The 20786-nt window shown below is 39.3% G+C and overlaps 5 protein-coding genes across 7 annotated transcripts; 2 read left to right on the top strand and 3 right to left on the bottom strand.

The window, feature by feature from the left end:
* The first annotated feature begins 3437 nt into the window (after positions 1 to 3437).
* On the top strand, positions 3438 to 7890 carry LOC120959024 (uncharacterized). The gene is made up of 6 exons (XM_040382146.2): positions 3438 to 4339; positions 5378 to 5929; positions 6013 to 6464; positions 6532 to 6687; positions 6748 to 7051; positions 7142 to 7890. Exons 1-6 carry the CDS (start codon positions 4222 to 4224, stop codon positions 7303 to 7305), a joined length of 1746 nt encoding a protein of 581 aa, XP_040238080.2. The 5' UTR covers positions 3438 to 4221; the 3' UTR covers positions 7306 to 7890.
* Positions 7891 to 11308: 3418 nt separating this feature from the next.
* LOC120955703 (uncharacterized) lies at positions 11309 to 13215 on the top strand. The gene is made up of 2 exons (XM_040376796.2): positions 11309 to 11602; positions 11676 to 13215. Exons 1-2 carry the CDS (start codon positions 11486 to 11488, stop codon positions 12846 to 12848), a joined length of 1290 nt encoding a protein of 429 aa, XP_040232730.2. The 5' UTR covers positions 11309 to 11485; the 3' UTR covers positions 12849 to 13215.
* LOC120955705 (uncharacterized) lies at positions 13182 to 13911 on the bottom strand. The gene is made up of 2 exons (XM_040376797.2): positions 13796 to 13911; positions 13182 to 13730 (listed from the first exon to the last, which is right to left on the bottom strand). Exons 1-2 carry the CDS (start codon positions 13862 to 13864, stop codon positions 13302 to 13304), a joined length of 498 nt encoding a protein of 165 aa, XP_040232731.1. The 5' UTR covers positions 13865 to 13911; the 3' UTR covers positions 13182 to 13301.
* On the bottom strand, positions 13847 to 15076 carry LOC120955706 (superoxide dismutase [Cu-Zn]-like). The gene is made up of 2 exons (XM_040376798.2): positions 14887 to 15076; positions 13847 to 14449 (listed from the first exon to the last, which is right to left on the bottom strand). Exons 1-2 carry the CDS (start codon positions 14950 to 14952, stop codon positions 14054 to 14056), a joined length of 462 nt encoding a protein of 153 aa, XP_040232732.1. The 5' UTR covers positions 14953 to 15076; the 3' UTR covers positions 13847 to 14053.
* Positions 15077 to 15408: 332 nt separating this feature from the next.
* On the bottom strand, positions 15409 to 19980 carry LOC120955702 (moesin/ezrin/radixin homolog 2). Of its 3 annotated transcripts, none has more exons than XM_040376793.2 (7): positions 19370 to 19980; positions 18956 to 19294; positions 18665 to 18892; positions 18148 to 18597; positions 17631 to 18070; positions 17337 to 17543; positions 15409 to 15739 (listed from the first exon to the last, which is right to left on the bottom strand). In XM_040376793.2, the coding sequence occupies exons 1-7, from the start codon at positions 19457 to 19459 to the stop codon at positions 15715 to 15717; spliced, it is 1779 nt and encodes a 592-aa protein (XP_040232727.1). In that variant the 5' UTR covers positions 19460 to 19980; the 3' UTR covers positions 15409 to 15714. The 3 variants fall into 3 exon arrangements, with proteins under 3 accessions (XP_040232727.1, XP_040232729.2, XP_040232728.1); XM_040376795.2 differs by having other exon boundaries at positions 17413 to 17543; XM_040376794.2 differs by having other exon boundaries at positions 15409 to 17543.
* Between the last annotated feature and the right edge of the window lie 806 nt (positions 19981 to 20786).

Here is a 20786-nt window from a genome sequence, read left to right as displayed (position 1 = left end):
CAAATTTATGATAGTAAATCCGTGTTACAGGAATGACTACTTTTTTCCATTTCTACGAATTACTACGTACTTCCTGCCAGTTAGCGGATATGAACAATAGCTGCAAAATAGTATCCATGCTATTGACCGTGGATCAAGACACTGGTGTGCATTCCATTGAATCCGGTTTAAGCGCTCCGGCGAGCCGCAGCATGCACGTGCTAGTTGCAAACCATATGAACGAGCCTGTGCACATTTACTTTCTCTCTCCAGAAACAAGTTTTTCCGAAGAAAAAGGGTAAATTGAAGAAAAGCAACTTCATTATTACAGCAAACAGTTGTTTGCACACATCGCTGCAACGCTAATATGGTGTTGGTCTTTGGCAAAGCAGAGACAGAGGTTGACCAGTAACGCTTAAGGGAAGCTTTTTTTCTTGTTGCGACCATTTAAATGTAAATGTTTCTAAATTGATTCATCGCTTTCTTACAAACCCGGCAACCATTCAGACAAATGGCGACGACAGAAGCTTGAACGTAATTTTGAAATAGCTGAAAACTTAAGCGCGGTTGCAATACGGAATACATTATGGCAGCTTGTGCTAGTGCTGAATGATTTCCAAGTTGCTGTTGTTGTTGTCATTGACATTTAATGTTCTGAATTTGTTAGTGGTGTTACACCAAACCGGTTTCATGTCTGAAAAGTTTTGTTTTATTATTTCCGTTGCTTCATTACATTGACGATATTGCAAGAAAGCCGATGCACAAATTATAACATTTCGGACAGACATTGCAAATAAGTTGTATGTATATCATATTTTTGCCGAACCGCACAAAACAAATTGATTTGGACTAACTCGTTAATCGTTCTCAATTTTGAATGTTCATTAATATGCCCCCCAAGTCTAGCACAAGCGCATCGAGAATAGGCCAATCCTACTTTCTCATCCGTTTGAGCTAATACTTACTGGCAGATACAAAACCTGATTTGAATACGGTGGATCTATAGATATGAAAAGTGATTTTCAAATAACACAAATTTAATCAATGCATTTGTATTTGCGATATTTGAAAAACACAAAACAAAATCAAATTTAAACAGGTTAAAAAAAGATGTTTTCTGTAATCGCTTTCATGTTTGTACTCCCAAAATTAGGTCGCGCAAACCGGTATCTTCTTCGAAATCAATCCCACATCAAGCGTTCATCGCTTAAGCATCGCGCGTACGTACCTTACAGTTATTAAACTTGAGGCCCATCGATTCGCTACAGTGCTGTGTAGCGCAACAAGGGCGGCTTTCCGGCTCAGCGTAATAATGGACCTATCTATTTATTATGAAATCCCACCGTATGAGCCACATGATGTGCCGTCTTTTCCAGTGGATGGGCAGCATAAATCTTCGCTAAAGATACTTCAACGCCTACCGATCAAACTGTTTGCATAATCGAGGTCAGCTGGCCAGGTTCAATCGCTCATTAGTGCAATTGTTTCGAATTTGGCAATGCTTAACCAACTGGGGAATATGGATTAACATACGTCAAAATCCCGACGTACTGCCTGACCTAATATGTGCACCGATGGCGAAAGGAAAGAAAAAATAGGGAAATAGGGAACTGTTGGTTTACAAACCTTTACAAATACTTTTGGTCGTACGTATCATTTGGATTAGCATTAGGAACCAAAAAAAGAAAAGATTTTCATATGTTTGAACTTCTAAAACAATGTCGCACCGTACAATGGGTCTGTGCAACCGGTCGAATGAACTCTCTTGCCAGCCGTTGTGCCGTTGTTCGAATTTCAAACCCAAGAAGGTTCGCTGGCCTCGTACGATTGCCGCATCGCTGAGAGAGCTCAAAGTAGCTCAAGATCGCACCAAAACATGATAAACGGTTGAAATTGGAAGCTAGCTTGATACGCAAATTACTGCAACGGAATAAAAGCATCGAGAGTGGGAATTGGTTGATGATCGCAAAGCAATATCCAACAATCCGCCTGCTGCATGCGTACCATAACCTTTGTTCGCTTGTTTCTCGTCTCGCTCGTTTCCATCTACGCCACCAGCCAGACAGAAAGCTTGCAGGAGCATGGTGCTTTTTTATGTTTTGGTAAACCGTTGTGAACGGCTCCACGCTTCTGGCGCACTGGCTACGCGCGTGTATCACGGACAACGTCTTTCCCATTCCTCCTTTCCACGCGCTTTCGCGGATTAGCTTCAGCAAGTTGCAGTAAAAGCAACGAAACCAACACGATGCATTTCTATTGCTTTGCATTCGTTTCTTACCTGCTCAACTAACACTGGCGTACCGAGTATCCACCATACTTCAACTACCGGGCACACGACCGTTAACATTGCTTTTATCACTGAAGCAAAAAAGGCAATGAATGAAGCTATCCACAGTGAGTCCCAAAAAAATGTGCAGAAGCTAGGCAGCAAGAGTTGGTTTTCGTTTTTTTTTATAATATTTGTAACTAGGCAAAAGTTGTCTCACATTTCAATTAACTGTTGTTTTTTTTTTTAATTTCTTAAAATATTCTATTCCATATAAAATGCATTTATTTTTCTTAATGTTATTTATTGTCTAAAGCTCAGCCCATGAAGTGTTGTAGACATGCAGGAAACATTTACGGTAGTTGCCTTTCCTGCAAACTGATATTTTCTATGTTTTGTGCCAAATACATAGTATTAATCTGATGGATTTTGCTCTCGGTTTGCTCATTGTTGAGTTATGCAACATTCAAAAAATGCTAAGATCGAGAATGCTCAATACAACCGTTGAATAAGTTTTCAAGAAGCAAATCAACATTTTGTCACAAAGAGAGTTTTTCCAAGGTATCCGTTTTAATTGTCCAATTGTAAAAATTAACTATAGATGTCCTTTATAACCGATCCACAACGCGGAAGTAGTAGTAATAGTGGAGATTTATCTTGGGTACAAGCATTTCTAATGTATTTTTTTTACAATTTTGATCCTAGTATATAATGGCTGTGTAAATTGCTGTCCAATTTCAATTTAATTTTTTTCTTTATAGCAATAGCTTAATTTTTGTTTTTCCCTTAGTGTCATTTAACAATGGGGAAAATAACTACAAATAATAACCCACACAAACACAATTCAATTTAAAATAAGATAAAATTAATACAGGCTTTTAATTGATACTTTAGGAAACTTTCATAAGCTGCTCTCGGAGGCTACATTTAACACGCAGGCTTGTGTTTTTAAGCCCTTATTTTATGCCCCGAACTATCTTGCAATGCTAATGATAAATACAGAACAATCAACATATAAAATAGCCGTGCACCCTTGAAAATAAGAAAAATGTTTTAAATTTAATTTTTCGCTATCGCTTTTCACTGCAACGTGCTGCACAAACTGTGTTCAGCACTGTATTTCATAGTTCGCGCGATTCATGCAAGGTGGAGGAGAGTATCAGCTGTTTGGTTGTGAGCATAAATTGCGTACGCATGGGTGTCAGTGTATAGCGTGGCTTTCGTTCAGCTCGGTCGTTCGGTTGTGCCTAGCGCGGCAATCCACTGATGGACCGCTGCCGTCTTCAGTGGCTGCAGATTCGCAACTGTTTGTGTATAGTCTGCGTGCTATTTTGTTCCTCGGAAACATTATAAATCGCCTGAGCACGTAAATATTCGCTCCCGAATAAGCGCACAAGCTGCCAAGCATTACTTGACGGTTAACGTTTTCACTGCTTTCCAAAGAGTCTGCTAATATGGATTGTAGTTTTTTCCCAAGCGTGCCATCCTAAGTCTACCATACACAAACGAAATCCAATATACCGTTTCAACATATATGCTGTTTGAGTGATTGCACTAAAACTTAAAGCATCGAACTGAGGTGGTACGAAGGAAGATTATAGGTTTATTATTAAACAGTGTGTTTAGTGTGTTTATTTTGTTTGATTAATAATGTGTTAGAAAATGTGCTATAAGTGTTTGTGCATGTGTGCATCAGTGTGGGCAGTGTATGTGTTGAGTGAAAGCAAAAAAGATCGTAAATTAACTGATTGTTAAGTGAAACAACAAACAACCGAAATAAGTTATAGTTTTTGAGTAGCGCTCTAATTGAGTTCACATCAACCTAGTACATCCGATACATTGTCCCGGTATAAAGTCACTCAGATTGTTTGTTCGTAGAGATAGTGATACACCATCTGCACTTATGCTCAAGCTATCGGGTAACTCCGCATCCGATACCAACCCGGTGTTGAGCAGCGGACACTTCCAGCGGGAACATGAACTTTGTGAAACCGTACAAAAGTATCTGCTTCATTTTTCTGGGTTTGCTATCAGCACTGAAATGTCAGTCATTAGAAAGCGCAGACTTGCATCACCTATCGGATCGAGAAAAAGGTAGGTTTCAGCGGGATGGATGTGAACTAACACTATTTCAATGAATTTGTGTTGATCTAGCACGAATGCCCCGTTCATACATCCTTTCACTCATTTTCTCCACCAAACGCACCTGGTAGCCGCAGCTTTGATTTTACCTTTCTCGCACGACTAACCATTTGGTTTGGGTTTGGTTAACGCTTCCTGGTACGGATTGCATGTCTACGATTTTGCCGATGTAGTTCGCTGCTAGTCATTTGCTGAAGCTTTCTGGCTTCCTTCTTTCTCTAGCCTTGTGCTGAACTTGACTTTGGCTGGAAGCTAAGCATTGGCCGTTGCCGATTCACAAACCCGTTGTGGTTCGAGCTGCAGAAATAAGTGAAAGTTTGAGAAAAGAGACGTTCGGCGCATGATCATGCGACCGAGGCGACGCATCCAATCAGACATTTCGCCTTTTGGATGTCACGTATGAGAAAGAGAGTTCGGTAGAAGAAGTTGGCCACAAACGAAACGATGCGTATACAACTCACGATGAAACAGCCGGGTTTGACAAATCAACTTCGTGCCAAACTTTGCATTTAATTTTCGTTCTGCTTAAGCAATGCTTTGTAGAATAGAATGTTTAAAATACTGTTGATCAAACGCTTGACAAATATTGTGATACACATAAATAAGTGCTTATCAAATCTATATCCATGACTATGAACATTTAACATATATTTTTTTTTAATGAATGACAGATCGGCCAGATCGTATACCTGCAAATATTATTTTATGAACATATACATGCAAATGCATCAATAATTTAACAACAAAAAGAAACAATGAACAATTTTAAAGATTAAAAATGTTACGCGTTTCGATGGATCATTGTAGAGATTCAGTGCCATTCTCTAAGTTGTGTAAATTTAAATACTTCATGTAAACTTCGGATTTTGATGTGTGATCTTATATGTGATCTTATATTAACTAAGCAAGCAATTCGTCTTATAAATTCAACCGTTTTAAGACATGAACTTGAACGTTTCCTGTATGTTTTTTCTTAATTTATTTTTACAGTGGAAGCTCTAGTAAAACAATGGGCTCCATTAGTGTGGTTGGCACCGAATGAAAAATACATGCCCGGCGATGTTTCGAAATTTCTTGAGCATGTACACGCAGAGGAAGCGAAAGTGGTCACCGTTTATCCGGGCAGTGAAATTACAGAGCTTGATGATCTCAAATACTACGACAATGATATGACCAACGAACTGTCCTACTATGACCCAGCGGACCAGCGGCAAGGACGGTTTCGCAATAAACGCAACTTCAAGGATTCCGCTGTATCGTTGGATTTACTGTTTGATCTACCAATCGGCAATGAGTCCAAGAATTGGTATCTAGTGACCAACAGCGACATCGATGAGCTAATCACTCGTAAGGAATCCTTCATCCACGGCCAGAATCCGCTCAACGAAAATGTGCCAATCTACGCGGTGGTCAGCATGTGCAAGCATTCCCCCTCCGAAATGTCGCACAAGCCCGATCAAAGTTTGTCCTTTTCCCAACCAACCACAACGACCGAATATCCATCAACTCATCTGCTTCACAATACAAACAATCAGGAAAATGGTATGCCCAACTAACCAGCAATCTTGTGATGAGTGTTAATATGCACAGCTTCTAATCTGTTTCTGTTTTATCTCATATTGCAGAGGTAGCATACACAGTGAAAGAACGACCACAGTTTAAGCGGAATCCTTACGCCCCAACGCCCAAGAACATTTTTGAACTGCAACCGAACCTGCGGCAGACGATCAATAAGGTAGAAAAAAGTATCCGACTGATACGCAAGAAGCGGGAACTTGAGGAGTCCATAAAACTGCACGACGAAACAGTTCACAACACAGATCTGCCGTCTAAACAAAGTGCAGAAGATTTGACCGTAGGAAGAAGAGTTTTTATCAATTCCGACGAAGGAAATGGTAAGCAAAATTTCAACTCCAACACGGACAATTCCATCGAAAATACACCACGAAGTGAAGAAAATGAAGAATGGGAAACAATCACCGAACGGAGACACGATACGGAACGATATGGCGACGAAGCTTCGCACGATTTCCCCCACTTTCACGTCACATACTGGATGTTCTATCCCTATAGTCAGGTAAATGAAGAATTCGTCAGAATCATTTTTCAAAACATACGCTCATCGGTTCATATCATATTTACAGGGGAAGGTGATGTGCACAATTGACCTGGGACCGTTCGGTCCATGGCCGATTCCTTTAATATTTGGCATGTGTCTCGGCACAAAAAAAGAATTTGGCAGCCACGTAGGCGATTGGGAGCATATGAGTTTATACTTCCGAGGCAGAAAGGAACCAGATGTAAGAAGCTATTTGATTGCCTTACCCTTGCTACCGTTGATTGTGCCACTTATTTCACAGGAAATGTATGTGTCGGCTCACGATGCTGGAGCATTTTATTCATATGAAAGGCTTACGGGAACGTTCGAATATCACAGCCAGGAAACAAGGAAAGGAATTCTTCAGCAGCCAACGTTCCCCAAAACAGTCGTCACATCTAGCAATCATCCGGTGCTTTTCGCCGCTGAAGGTTCCCATGGTCTGTGGACTGCACCGGGTAAACACAAATTCGTACGCGTTCCGCGGCTGTACGATATTAACGGATTCGGTATGCCATGGTCAACCTGGAGAAACGTTCAGATCATCTACGAGAATGGTGCTCAAGGTAACAACGGTGTCAGAAGGTGTTTGAATCTTAAGATCCTTCGGGTAGTATTTCTTGTGCTCTTAACTAAACATTTCGATATACTTGTAGGGCGCAGCTCATTACAACCCAAATGGATGAAATTCAACGGACGATGGGGTAATCCAAAAACAAAATGCCATCCACTGAAAAGGATCGGTTTGCACATCTGTGAACTTACCGATGGACCAACTGGAATTCCTCGGAAGAAACACCATTTTAAGTGCAAAGCATGAGGCGGACCATACCTGCATGAAACGCCGCTTACGTGTGAGAATTATTATGTTGATAGAATACCAGTTCCTGGGAGTTTACTTCAACCTTTCCCACCCTTTTTAAGAGTAATACGCAAGGAGCTCTCCTAGAATAACTATTTATTTTTGTTTTATTTATTATTGCTTGTCAATGTTTCTTTTCTGATGCTTTTTTCTGACTTTTTATCTACTTACGTCCTTTACAAATGTTCATGGCGTCTCACGTGGTCATCTACATCTATCCAAAATCGTTCCAATCATAATTAAATGCATTTTGGTTTATGTTGTACATAAGACATTGTTTCATGTATAGGTAATCTGTTATGCACTATGCAATGTAAATAAACTTTTAAAATACGAAAGAACTTCAATAGAAATTTGTACGAATCTAACTCATTCCAAACGTAATATTGTGGCAAATGTTTATATGATTCTTGTTGTGTGTGTGTCTATTATACATGATTAAACGATTGTTTAAAAAATAGTATGTATATTTTATTTTAGGCAGAAAAATTATAAATATTGTAAAGAAATACAGTGGAGCGCCGTTTATCCGGGTACCTTTTATCCGGCTATCCGTTTATCCGTGCTGTTGAGAAATGACAGTTCCATACAAAGGTGACATTGCGTTATGAGGAGGATATTTGGAAAAGCGGTTAAAAGAGCACATTGTCATAACAAAAGACACGATAATTCAAGGCAAATTTCAAATATTCTTATGGGAAAAACATCAAGTTGATAAAAACTGGGTTCCTTTTATCAAAAAATAAGATAATTTTCCAAAAATTAATCAGGAATAGGTGATAAAATATACCATTTGACTCATTATCCGTGTTATTCGCATATCCGGGCGAGGTCAAGTCCCGAGAAGCCCGTATAAACGGCGCTCCACTGTACTATTTTTGAAATCTGTTCAAACTTCCAATTGTCGCACACTAACAAACACTCAAAATTCTATTATTGCTGCAATTATTGAACACTTTCCAAAACACTGAAATAGACAAAAAAGCACGGTGAAAAAAGGAGGCTTTGGCCTGTGCAATACAAAGGATCGAAGTACTCTCTTTGTTCCAATTATCAAACAGTGGATTTAAATAAGTGTTTGGTACAAAAAGTCATAATATTTGCTACCGAATCGTGAGAATTAACTACAGTAGAACGTCGCCCAAATAGCCAAAATTGCTTAAGCAACTAATTTTGGCATGCTAAAGATCGCTGCTTTAATTCGCCTTTTGCAGTAGATAAACAGCATCAAAGTTCCATGTGGTTTTTCTAAATAGCGCCTAAGCAGCTTCCTTATGCCACGGTGCCAGGGATTATTTTTCTTTATGTTTTATTTTCAAGCATGCGTCATCGATGAAATAAACAACAAGATTTTTTTCGTTTAATCATATGTGTATATTTTTAAATCCTTTGTATTGATGAATTACACATAATTTCACACAATTTACTGTACAATCACAATGACTTCACTCAATATTCTTTCTTCAATTATCGAATCTAACTTATGAAGCTGCAATGAGATGATTGATGGCGTCAGTCTTTGACACTTAGACAAGAGCCATCTTGTACCGATGTCATACATTAAAAAGCTATAAAGTTCCACCAAGTTCGGTAGACGTTCTTAACAAGCCATAAAGTTCCATCGTCCACCCCACACATAGTGCTAATCAGCCATAAGGTTCCAAAGAGTACCGTATGCTTGTTAAACACCTTTATGGTTCCACCAAGTACCGTTTCATCTCTTAATCACCCACAAAGTATGACATCGGAACGATTTTCCGTTAAATCGCCCCAAATCGGCTATGGAGTTCGAGCTAGCTATTTGGGCGATTATCCGGGGCGGATTAACCGGCGGGCTTTTCAGTATTTTAAAAATTCATTTTTGTTCATGAACAGCTGTTAAACCTATCCCAAGTGCCACAAATCCACTAAACGACCACTAAACGGCTTCTAAACAACTCAAGTTCTCTACCTAAACGGAATATAGAAAGACTTCGTTTAGCAGACGGCAAACGACTCATGCATTCTAAAAATAGCGAAAAAGCTGGTGGCGCTCTCTGTTGGTGGGATACCCCAACCAGTTGAGCCTTCATCGCTTGGAGGAGAACTTTCTCATTTCCTCTGTACTGTTGTATGGTTTCGCATTGAAGTTATGCATCGCTAGAACTAGAACGGCGATACGATTGTTTAAATACTAAACTCCAACGGACACCACCAGCACTGAAGCAAGTGAGATTTGAGTAATGGTCGTTGGTGTTGATACCCACGTATCTGACCACACGACCATTCATATAAATTTTTGCTCAGAAAGTTAGAAGGCTATATAGGTCATGATAAGATGAAACTTGTCGAAACACATTGCAAGAAAAGGATAGCAATATAATGATGAGTTGTAATACGCCATCTATTGATCAAACCAATGAAGCTGTGGAGCTTTAATTTTTTTTCTATGGATATTCAATTTTCCAGTCGATTAAGCTAAATCTGTGGCGCTTGGGTATAGTTATAGTTATAGTATAGTTATTGATTACAATAATATTCTACTAACAATTAATCAATTGATTCAAGGTGAATTAATCATAAAACTTGTGAATTTTGTGATTTTTATATGAATTTGACATTGGACGATTATCCGTGCAAATCGATTTACCGACAACCGACCGGCCCCGAGCTGCCCGGATAATCGGTGTTCTACCGTATATTTGTTTGATTTAAATCAAAATATACAGTTTGAGTGGTTCATAGAGCGAATTAAACCTTACTTAGTGAAGCACAATTCTTAGCGGTTCAACTATTTTTTAGTTCGTTTGATCGAAATCAGTCGTCATTTGCGTTTAAAAAAATCGAAAAAGTGTTCGTTTAAAAAAATAAATAAGTATACTATGCGGCAGAAATGCTCAATATTAAAGGAAAAATGCTGGCTTTCACCAATGTGTTATAAATATTTGGATAAACAACAATTTATAGGCAGTGTGCAATAATGGGGTGGTGTGCAACCATTGGCAAATTACTCTAATATTTTACTTCTAAAACGATTAAGTGTTGTGTACTGAATTGCCAGACTACGACGAGCTGCAATTGATAGGTTTATTAAAACTTATTGTGTTATTTGCATTCCCTACTATTATAGTCCAGAATGCAACACTGTGAACTATGATCAACGAACAGTTATGATATGAGAATGTTATGGTTATAATGTGTACTATGATCCAACATTAAGTTTAAAAGAAGGTTTCTCATCCTATACGGCGGCAGTGTTAAAAATAATGTTAAATCGGAAATGTCATCCAAAGCAGAATCGCCGGTAAAAATGCTCTGAATAAATGGGAAAACTGGCACGTTGATCTGATATCTTAGATATTGAATTTCTGGTAGATTGGTAATCTTTTCATCTTGTTCCAGAACAAATTACCTCGATCGAGCATTCCGCTGAACACTTGAATAAGACTGACTCAAGCGCCACAGATTAAGCTTAAACGACTGGAAATTCGAATATCCATAGAAGAAAATAAACAAAAGCTTTATTGGTTTGCTTAATAGATGGCATATTACAACTCATCATTATATTGCTGTCCTTTTCTTGCAATGTGTTTCGCCTAGCTTCATCTAATCATGACATATATACCCTTCTAATTTTCCGAGCAAAAATTTATATGAATGGTAGTGTGGTCAGATACACAGGTATCATCAACACTATCCACCAACACTCAAGTCTCACTTGCTTTTGTACAAATGGTGCACATTGTAGTATTTAAATAATCGTATCGCCGTTCTAGTTCTAGCGAATGCTGCTTGGGTTTGAGATAAATAGACGTTCAACAAAAATGCTACTTGGGTTTGAGATTAACAGGCGTTACGCGTAACGCTAACGTAACGTAGAGGGCTAATCCTTAATTTTACCCACTTTGCATCATGACGAAACCTCCTTACACACACTTTTGTTTTTGTTAATTAATATTTTTGTTCAGCATTCATAAATTATTTATATTTATGTTTTTTTTTTAAGTTTGAATAAAATATGTAGCCCGGCGTATTTCTTTTTAAATGTCAACAAAATTGTCCTGTTTCAATCATGTGTGCAGTGCGTGCAAGAAGCAACAGTACAAAAAAGAAAACAATTGTAAACAGCACAATCAGGAGCTGAAAATTACCTTAAATTATGACAGGAAATACGTGCAATTCTATGGAGCTGCTAGTTCAGCATATTCAAAAGGGATATCACTCAACCAGTAAAGTATCAGTTCGTAAAATATATATCGATGAGGATCCGGCCAAGGTAAGAAAAGTTCTGACGCCGGGCACTATGAGCTGTCAAGCGTACTGAATGGAATGGATTTGTATCGTTTCAGGAGCAGGCGATCCCATGCCCTCGTTGTTTAGATCGAAATAAACAAAACATGATGCGTTATCTGTTTCTCAACTTAAATGAAGCTATATACAAGTGTGAAGCAAATGACTGCATGTATCCCTTCCGAAATTTTAAGTTTAAAAATTTCGAGGAGAGCACTGTGTACCATTATCAACGACAGTCACCAGATATCAGCTTTGGGAATAACTTCTCCAGCGAGTGCTATAGTTACGAAAACTCGATGGACAATGTTGCAGCAATTGATTTCAGCTTGGACTTTTTAGCTGGTAATAATGGGGGCACTGAACTGCAGCCACAAAGCCCAACACCTGCTGAACCAACATCATCACAATGCTTGCCTGCAGCGTCCGATTATGCAAATCTTTCAACAAGCTTCGATACAGGATTTATTGACGATATGTTACAAGATCTGTTTCCTTCGACGGTGAACCCTTCACTGAAAGTGAACGATATTCTGGACCAAAAAATCGATCCGATCGTGCCGATTCAAGCTGCGCCGGCATGCACTGAAGATGTAATAGTTGCTTTGCCATGTAATGCGGTTGAGCAATCTACTAATTTAATCGGGCGGAAGCTCGAAAAATGTTTAAAAGTATTTGAGAAACCAGCCAACATTAGTGAAGAAGAGGTGTTCAAGAAGCCAAAATCACCGGAAAGCAGCAGCCTTGTTGTGGAACACATTACTCCTACAAAACTAAGGATAAAGAACATTGGAGGTTCGATGACGAAAACCATAAGCAACACAACCGTCGCGAAAGGCAGTAAGCATAAGAAGAGCAAAACAGCGGTATTGCCGATTGGTTTGCCATCGCATAGCGGTAGCTTGGCATTGAAGCAAGCGAGAGCGCTAGTAAAAAATAAGAAAATAAAACCGCTAGAATTTGTGAGCACACTAAACACTCTAGTGCAACGAAAAAATGTCGAAGAGCCGATAGTAGAGTGCCAACCAACGGTGAAGAAAAGTCCTAATTGCGCCAAAGTACAAAAGATGCTCAACTTCATACAACGCAGTATGAAAACGAGCGAAGGAAAAAGTTGCCCCCTATCACCGGCTGGATCATTGTCCGATAACGACGAAAGTAGTAGGAATTATGATGGCAACTTGGATCCCCCAGATCGTTGGCTGGGTTCCTTCGCTTCTTGCAACACATAAAACTATTTTGCAATCAATGGCTCGATGCGCCCAATAGAGGAAAGAATGATGTTGATCAGGTATAGCATTACTTGTCATAGGTTCCTATGTTTAAGCTTAAAAAAACTAATACACGATAATGATATGAATGTGTGTTAAACATATGCGTGTACTGGCCGTACCACAGCAATGGTAGCTAAATTGTGTACGAAATAAGTTTTTAAAGAGAAACGGAGAAGAACGTCATGGTCGGACGCTATGTACAATACTACAATGAGGGTGGACAATGGATATCATTTTGCATTTGCGTAGTTTCTTTCTTAGTAAACAGTATAAATAATATACTTTGTAGAATATGTTGCAAGTAAAAGAATTAATTCAACACTTTAAGCATAACAAATCGAACTGGGAGCTTTAGCTTTAGAAGGACAAATTTCCCACTGGATAAGGCTTGCTGTTAATATTAAGTATTCATCACTCGTCCGTGGTCAGATGCAATCGTTCGGCAAAGTATTCTTCGCGAGCGACACCAATAATTGCACAGGCAATGCAGTTACCAGAATTTCCGGTAGTTTTACTATAATCATGTTTTCCTCGCCCTAAATCATCCTCGTACTCGGATATGGAGAGCGTCCGCCCTATGATGCTTCGGTCACCGACGAGAGTTAATTTTTTATTCGCGATTTGTATTTTGGCCAATCCGGTGCTATAGGCCACGATGTTACCGAGATCACCGACATGGCAATTCGCGTCATCCGGAGCCCCGTGATCGTTCCCGTCCGGATTGTAGTGAGGCCCAGTCGAGAGACAACCGCGTGAAAAATCGCCAAACTCGTGTATATGACACCCATGCTTACCCGGCCGTAAACCCTCTAATGCACCGGTTACAGCCACGGACGAACCCTGCAAGGAAGGAAAAACAACATCTCAAGGGGTAACTTAATAAGTGTACACATTCTTCCACTCACTGGGAACACTCGTTGCAGTTCGACGCAGCTAAGTAACAGATTTACAGTGTATTTTGGCTTTTCACACATTTATTGATATTATTATCAGTGTACATGACAGACCTTCCCCATTAGTAACGAAACATACAACAGTTTTACATCTAATTTCCCCGCATCTAACATGTTACCTAGTTCACCATTGTTGCAAGAGGGTGCGCGTTGTCTTGTCTCTATTTGTTTGATAACGCGGGAAATGTAGATTGAATGTTAGCGAATGGATTAAATTTTGCACAGTCCAATCACACCGCAGGCCAGTCGAGCACCAGCATTGCCAGTAGTCTTGCTCAGTTCATGTCCCCCTACGCCCAAATCGTCCGGATCAGCGTGAACCACCAACGAACGTCCCACGACGTTCAAAGCTCCGCTTAGGGCAATTTGCGTAGCGGTCAAGTCTACCTTTGCCTCACCATTTTCATCTGCAACAATATTTCCCATGTCACCGGCATGGCGTTCTTCGGCGTCCGGACCTCCATGAGTTTTGGCGTACGGATTGAAGTGGGCGCCTGTTGACATGCAACCATTGGTGTTGTCTCCAAACTCATGAATGTGGAATCCATGATCTCCCGGCTTCAGGCCAGTTACCGAGCCGGTTACCTTTACCGGATCTGACTCACCCTGCATTAGATTAATGAGATGAGTTGAATTAATGTGAATGAATGGAGAATTTCACTACAGCTTATCGAACGCAACTCTGCAAGTCCTTGTCTATGCCGCACGGTAAGGTTTTGTTGCTATTGGTGTTGTTATTGTTATGCTAAAGAACCCGGCGCTACACGTAATGGCGTCACATCAAATGCCAGCGGTCATGACGAAGCGCTTTTTTTTTCTTGGCTTCAATAAGACATTGTACACGCTCTAGTACGAGAATTTCTTCCGCATACAATTGTCGAAAAGTAGAGTTTCGTAACTACAGGCGTGTTTTATGTACAGAATTCAAGGTTACATAAAATTGCAAATGATTTCCGCGAGAAACAACCATAGCATTTGACGTAGCTCACATTCTAAATTACGACAGGAAAGAGAAAAAAAAAACTGATAAGCATTTTACTTACGCTCTGCTCGAAAAATATCGTCCCCTTCACTTCTCCGTTCAGCACACACACAGCTTTCAGCGGCATTTGGATAGTTTTATTCGATCAAGCTCTGTATCTAGACTGCTTCTGACCTTAGCGGCAGACACTAATCAATTAGCAAGTTCGGGCTGATACATGCACACACTCGGACTAAATATGAAAGAATTTTGAAGATTGACTTTTGTCACGAACAAAACTGTGGATAGATAATACTCCCTTAGTGGGTTATGACTGAGCAGTAGGATGGTTGGGGCCCATAGTTTGATATTCTTGGGATAGGGGCTCGTTTCGTAGTTTGAAACGTTTCACGAAAGGTTCTAAAAACGGTTGAAAGCTTCAAATTGAAACAAAAAATTACTTACGCAATGCGAGCTAACAAAATAAATGATTAAATTTTATACACATGAGATGTAAAGTTCAAGCATTATGTTCGGATAGCTAATAATTGTTTATTTAAATCGATCTGGTCATTTTTGAAACCAATAATAAATGCATTGTGGATTATAAACATCAAATTTCAATTTATTGTCGACGCAGGAACATTTGAATCTATTTCAATAGAAAACGTTCACTTTTCGATTGTGTCACCTCATTAGAAGAAACTGGCAGTCTGTTGAAGTTTTTCGGCATAACAATAGTCCTAACAATTCGTTCGCATTTGCTCTCATGGCCCGAGCTCTTTTCTGGCTTTGGTTTCGTTCGAAACTGCCTGATATGTTCGTTAATTTTGCAAGGCACCTTATAATAGTTGTCATTCCTGAGATAGGTTGTGCTAGATACGAGAAAATCGTAACCGATCGTAATGTTTTACACTATCGATTCTTCCGGCTCTCTGTAATTTACAGAATTGAGCATAAGCATTTATTTTCATTCAGCAACCCGGACACCGTTGAACAGTGCATTTATCGCTGAGCAGTGTTACACCCAAAACCGTTACATTTTTTTAATTTTCTGATGACATATGATAATGCTGAATTGTTACACAAGATAGAACTGTACACTCAAATAAATAATAACAACCGAATACAATGAATCACAAATGAGATGTGTTTTCTTACGGCAATACGGAAAATGGAATCCAAAATAATATCAGCATAATTTTGAAATTTGGAATATGCAATAACTTGTACCTTCTCTTTTATTATTATTATTTTTTTAGAACACATCCGCTGGCAGATGTGGTCGATTAATAAAACTCAGCATTTAAAGCTGTTGTTTGCAAATGGCACTATCGATTGAATTCCATACTCCAAAAAAATGCTATGTCCATTATTGCAATTAACACGAACACCAGAAACACCAACAGAAAAACCCAAACAAATATATAGAACACGCACAGTTGTGACAAACAAGTGAAGGGAAGCGAGGGTGTGGTATTTATGAATGTAAACAATGAAAATAAAGGTACGAAGATGAATTAACATACTTTATTATACGCGCTACACGATGTTCGTAAAAAGAAACAAATGAAGTGTTACTACTTATAGCTGTTGAAAGATGAAAATATAATCTATAAAAACCTATTATTATGGTACACTAGTCATAGTGATGAATGCAGCAATCTCACATAAATTATAATACACACCGTCATTCGGTTATTTGTATCTAATTAATATTTGTAAAACTATATACTCCATCATTTTACTGTAACATAAATTGAAAATACTACGTAAATGTGATTTATAGCTAATGGGTACGCTGTATTTTATACTACTATACTAGCTGGGGTATGCGTCAATGGGATTAATAAAACAAAACATCGTAACAAAGTAAAAGTAGATGAGGTCTTAATGGTAATTGCTGGCTTTTCGCCATTGGCAATTTGCAAATTAAATGACTTGTTTAAGAAAGAAGAAATGTATTAAAGACATTAACTATCTTCGAAAAAAGGGTGAAATATATTTAACAAAACTAATTTGACCATAGCATATCGTCGAACTATCATCGATAGTAATGGCGACATTGAATTAATGCAGACAATATAAGCGAAATCTCTTTAAGCGTTGAATCAATCTAATTAAGGCGTTAACTTGAACCATGTGTTACCCGAAACACTTTCTATCGTTTCTACTAAAAACAATCGGGAGCACCATTTCAACACAAACATTTGGACATACTTTTGTTATAAACTTTTTTTGGCTTTCTTGTGTGAAAATAGTCAATATTTCGCCAACATATGTGGTATGTGTTTAGTTTGTAGAGATAAACTCAAATATAGAAACAACGAGGTAAGAATTTGGAGCAACGAGGATGAAAGCGTTTTTCAAAATGATCATATTTGATCCGTATACTTTTTGCGGCATGAACAAAAGTAAGCAAAGAACTTCAAAAAGTATTGAAAAATAAAAAGAGCAAATTAAAATAAGCGTACGTAACCCAATGTAAATTCAGACAAAAACAATGAATTGCATAAGTTAAACACAACTTACAGTTCCTCAAAAAATGCTACTCGTGCTTTTGTTGAACCGGACTTAACCTTTTTCAGGGTGGAATATTTTGTCTCACCTAGCCGCAACTGCTCGGCATTGATGTCATCCAGTGGGCATTGATTCTCACCGATTTTTAGTTGCTCAATTTCAGAGCGAAGCTCCTTGAGCTGATTCTGTACTTGTTTCGACTTGGCCAAGTATTCAACCCTAAAAATAGCAAATTAGGGTAAAAAAACAATTACCCATGCAAATTTATTAAAAGATGTACTTTCAAAAGTGGCACTTTGTTCTCACCGTTCTTTTTCGATTTCCAGTGAAAGTTGTTCCATATCACCGTCGGCCAAGAGATCGTACGAATGCATTTCATGCATAGGAGATTCCGGTGATGAAGAAGGTGTAATGAGTATCGATTCGGTGGATGTTCGACTTAGAAAATTCAGCAATTTTTCTTTCGCTTCCTTTTCTGCCACACGCGCGTGTATCAGTTCATTTTTCAACTTGTCGGCCTCTAAAGCTCGTTTGCGTGACTCCTCCATCATGCGAGCAGTGAGTAACTCTGCTTCTTGTGTCTTTCGCTCCAGGTACATCTTTTCTTCTTCCGTTTTGCGAGCAGTCATACGCATCCGATTGATCTCCTGCTCGACTTCCTGGGCCTTGTGAGAGAGTAGCATTGCCTCTTCCTCCGCAAGGCGATTTTTTTCCGCCAAAAGTTCCGCTGCCTCTTCACTGCGATGCTAAAAAAGATCGAATGCAGATTGACAAGCAATTAGTATAGCAAAACGAAGCTTCAAATTGCTCGACAAAGAAATACCAAAGCTTCGTTCGCGGCTCTCATCTCTTCCTGCAGCTGCATCAGTCTCTGCTCCATCGCTGCCTTTTCTCGCTCTGCCGCTTCACGCAGCTGCTTTTCGCGCGTTAACTTATTCCGCTCGACTTGCCTTCGTTGCTTTTCCTCTTTCGCTTGGGCTTTCATTTGTTGAATTTCCATCGTATCGGGTTTGCGCCGTTTCATGTAAAGATCGTGGTTGCCCACGCACAGATCCAATATCAATTTGTTGATGCGCAGCTTTTGCGAATAGAATATCACAGGCTTGGGGCTTTTGCTGTCATTAGTTTTCACCACAAACTTTCGATCGTCGAAACTGATGTGCAGGATTTCATTCCACTGGAAAGTTGTCACTGGCAGCAACTTGTTTTCTTTGTTATAAATGTTCAATCCCAACGCCGTCACACCAAGCCAAACTTCCGTGTTTTTCTTGTTCTATAAATAACGGCATTAGATGATGATGTGTGGCGCAAAACATATTACTTGCACAAATATACTTTACCGTTATAGGAAAGTAGTTGACACCAAACATATCCAGATCCTGCGCAATCTTTAGATATTCCATTTCTGCCTCATCTCTGGACATACCTCGATGATCTGCATACCACGTTTTAATGCGTTCTTCCCACATTTGGGGTGTCATTTGATACTGATCGATCACGCGTTGCGGCAGCAAATTTTCGCTGATCAGCATCCCTGGCTTGCATACTGCTTCGTCATAATCGCCGTACTAACAGAACCATAAACAATTAATCAACTATTGATGAGTTATTAAGTTCTTCCTCAAACTAACCTTGGCTTGCACCGCGTATGAGGCAAGCAACACAGATGCCTCCGGCGGACAGTACACATCCATCGACAATATGGCTTGTTTTATTTGTAGAAAGAACAGATGCTGCGTTACCTCCTGTACCAGCTCTTCAGCCACATTTTCGGGAAAAAACTTGGCTAAGAATATAAACATACAGCTACCGTTTGTCATGTGCACGCTCTGATCCTGGACCTTCTTGTCCATTTTCAGCCATGACAGGTTTCCTTTGGAATCTTCGAACTGCAACCCAAAGTACCATGTCTCGCGCAGGCCGATCGTTCGACATATTAATTCAAACAAGTATCTACCTGTTGCTCGGTGCTACGAACAAAACAAATGACATTGGATTATCATAATACGGTTTTTTTGGTGTACCACTCAGATGCAGTAACTTACCTCAAGGTGAAATTCAAGCTCCGAATCAAAGGTACATACTTTCACTGGAAATTGTTTGTTAGATTTCTTACGTCGAAATGGGACCATCATATCGTACCAGGGACCAGGCTTAGTTCCGTGGTTTGAGCTTACTTCCGAATTTAATCGGAAACGCCCCGTCCTGCGTCGTTCAATTATAAAACTGATGTCGGGAACTGAGAACGAAACCACGAACCCGGTACGGGTGCGAGTTGATGGACGCTAGTGGTTCGAGTTTCTAGTAGTTGTATTTCGATATCGTCCTCGCTGTACCGTTTCGATTCGTGTGGATTCAGCTATAAAGGTTTGTTTGAACAATCGTATCGTATTGGCGATGCGTGATTATATGACGTTTTGCAGCACCCTCGGGATGTGGTGTGCAATACTGCGGTCGTAATTCTAGAATACTGTTAAACTATAAATACCAACAGACACAACAATTACACAAACAATAGATCTCATTTGCTATATCGTGTCTGTTTGCAACAAATATTCAGAAACTAGACGGTACAGCTTCGTAGCAAACATAAGAAACAAGCGACAACAATAAGAAAAAACTAATCGAATCCATTTTACTGTTTTGACAGCAGTGCTATTTCGCCGCAGATAAAATTACAGGGTTAACGATTGCGTTCTCCATCTGTCATTCCGTTGCTTTAACCCTGTCACTGTCAACCAAAAAACATCATATTCCAGGCAAAAAGACTAAACGGGTAGCCACCGACTTTAGAGGCTATATCTTTTAAATTCGTAATCCAATATCGATATAATATTCTCATGACAATTTAATAAACTAATACTTCTTCTTCTTGTTTGGCTCAACAACCGCTGTCGGTCAAGGCCTGCCTGTACCCGCTAGTGAAGTGAGCTTGGCTTTCAATGACTTTTTATTACGATAGCAGGATAGTCAGTCCTACGTATGGGGGCACGGTCTATTCGGGACTTGAACCCATGACGGACATGTTGTTAAGTCGTACGAGTTGACGACTGGGGCAATATTAAATTTAGAAAACATTTTTTCAGTACAATCTGTTCCCGAGTTACTCGGATTCGGACAAAGTGTGGAGCTTTCGTTTTTTTTTTCTATGGTCATTCGATTTTCCAGTCGATTAAGCTTGAGAGCTTGAGTCGTTTAGACCCCGTTTAGTGGTCGTTTAGTGGATTTGTGGCACTTGGGTAGTTGTTTAAGCTTAATCTGTGGCGTTTGGGGTATGTGTTGCTAAGAACAGAATGTACCTATCCGTAGCAATAGACGATATATATATTTATCTATCAAACGGATCGGTTTGATATATTTATCTGTCAAAAAAAAAAAATTATATATCTCGGACATATAATCTTGAAAATTTATGCGCAATCTTGGTGCAATCTGAAATTGTATGGAAATTACTTTTATAGC

This window comes from Anopheles coluzzii, chromosome 3 (genome assembly GCF_943734685.1).
Source record: "Anopheles coluzzii chromosome 3, AcolN3, whole genome shotgun sequence".
In the NCBI taxonomy this organism is placed as follows: domain Eukaryota; kingdom Metazoa; phylum Arthropoda; class Insecta; order Diptera; family Culicidae; genus Anopheles; species Anopheles coluzzii.
This window is presented reverse-complemented; position numbering and strand designations above follow the sequence as displayed.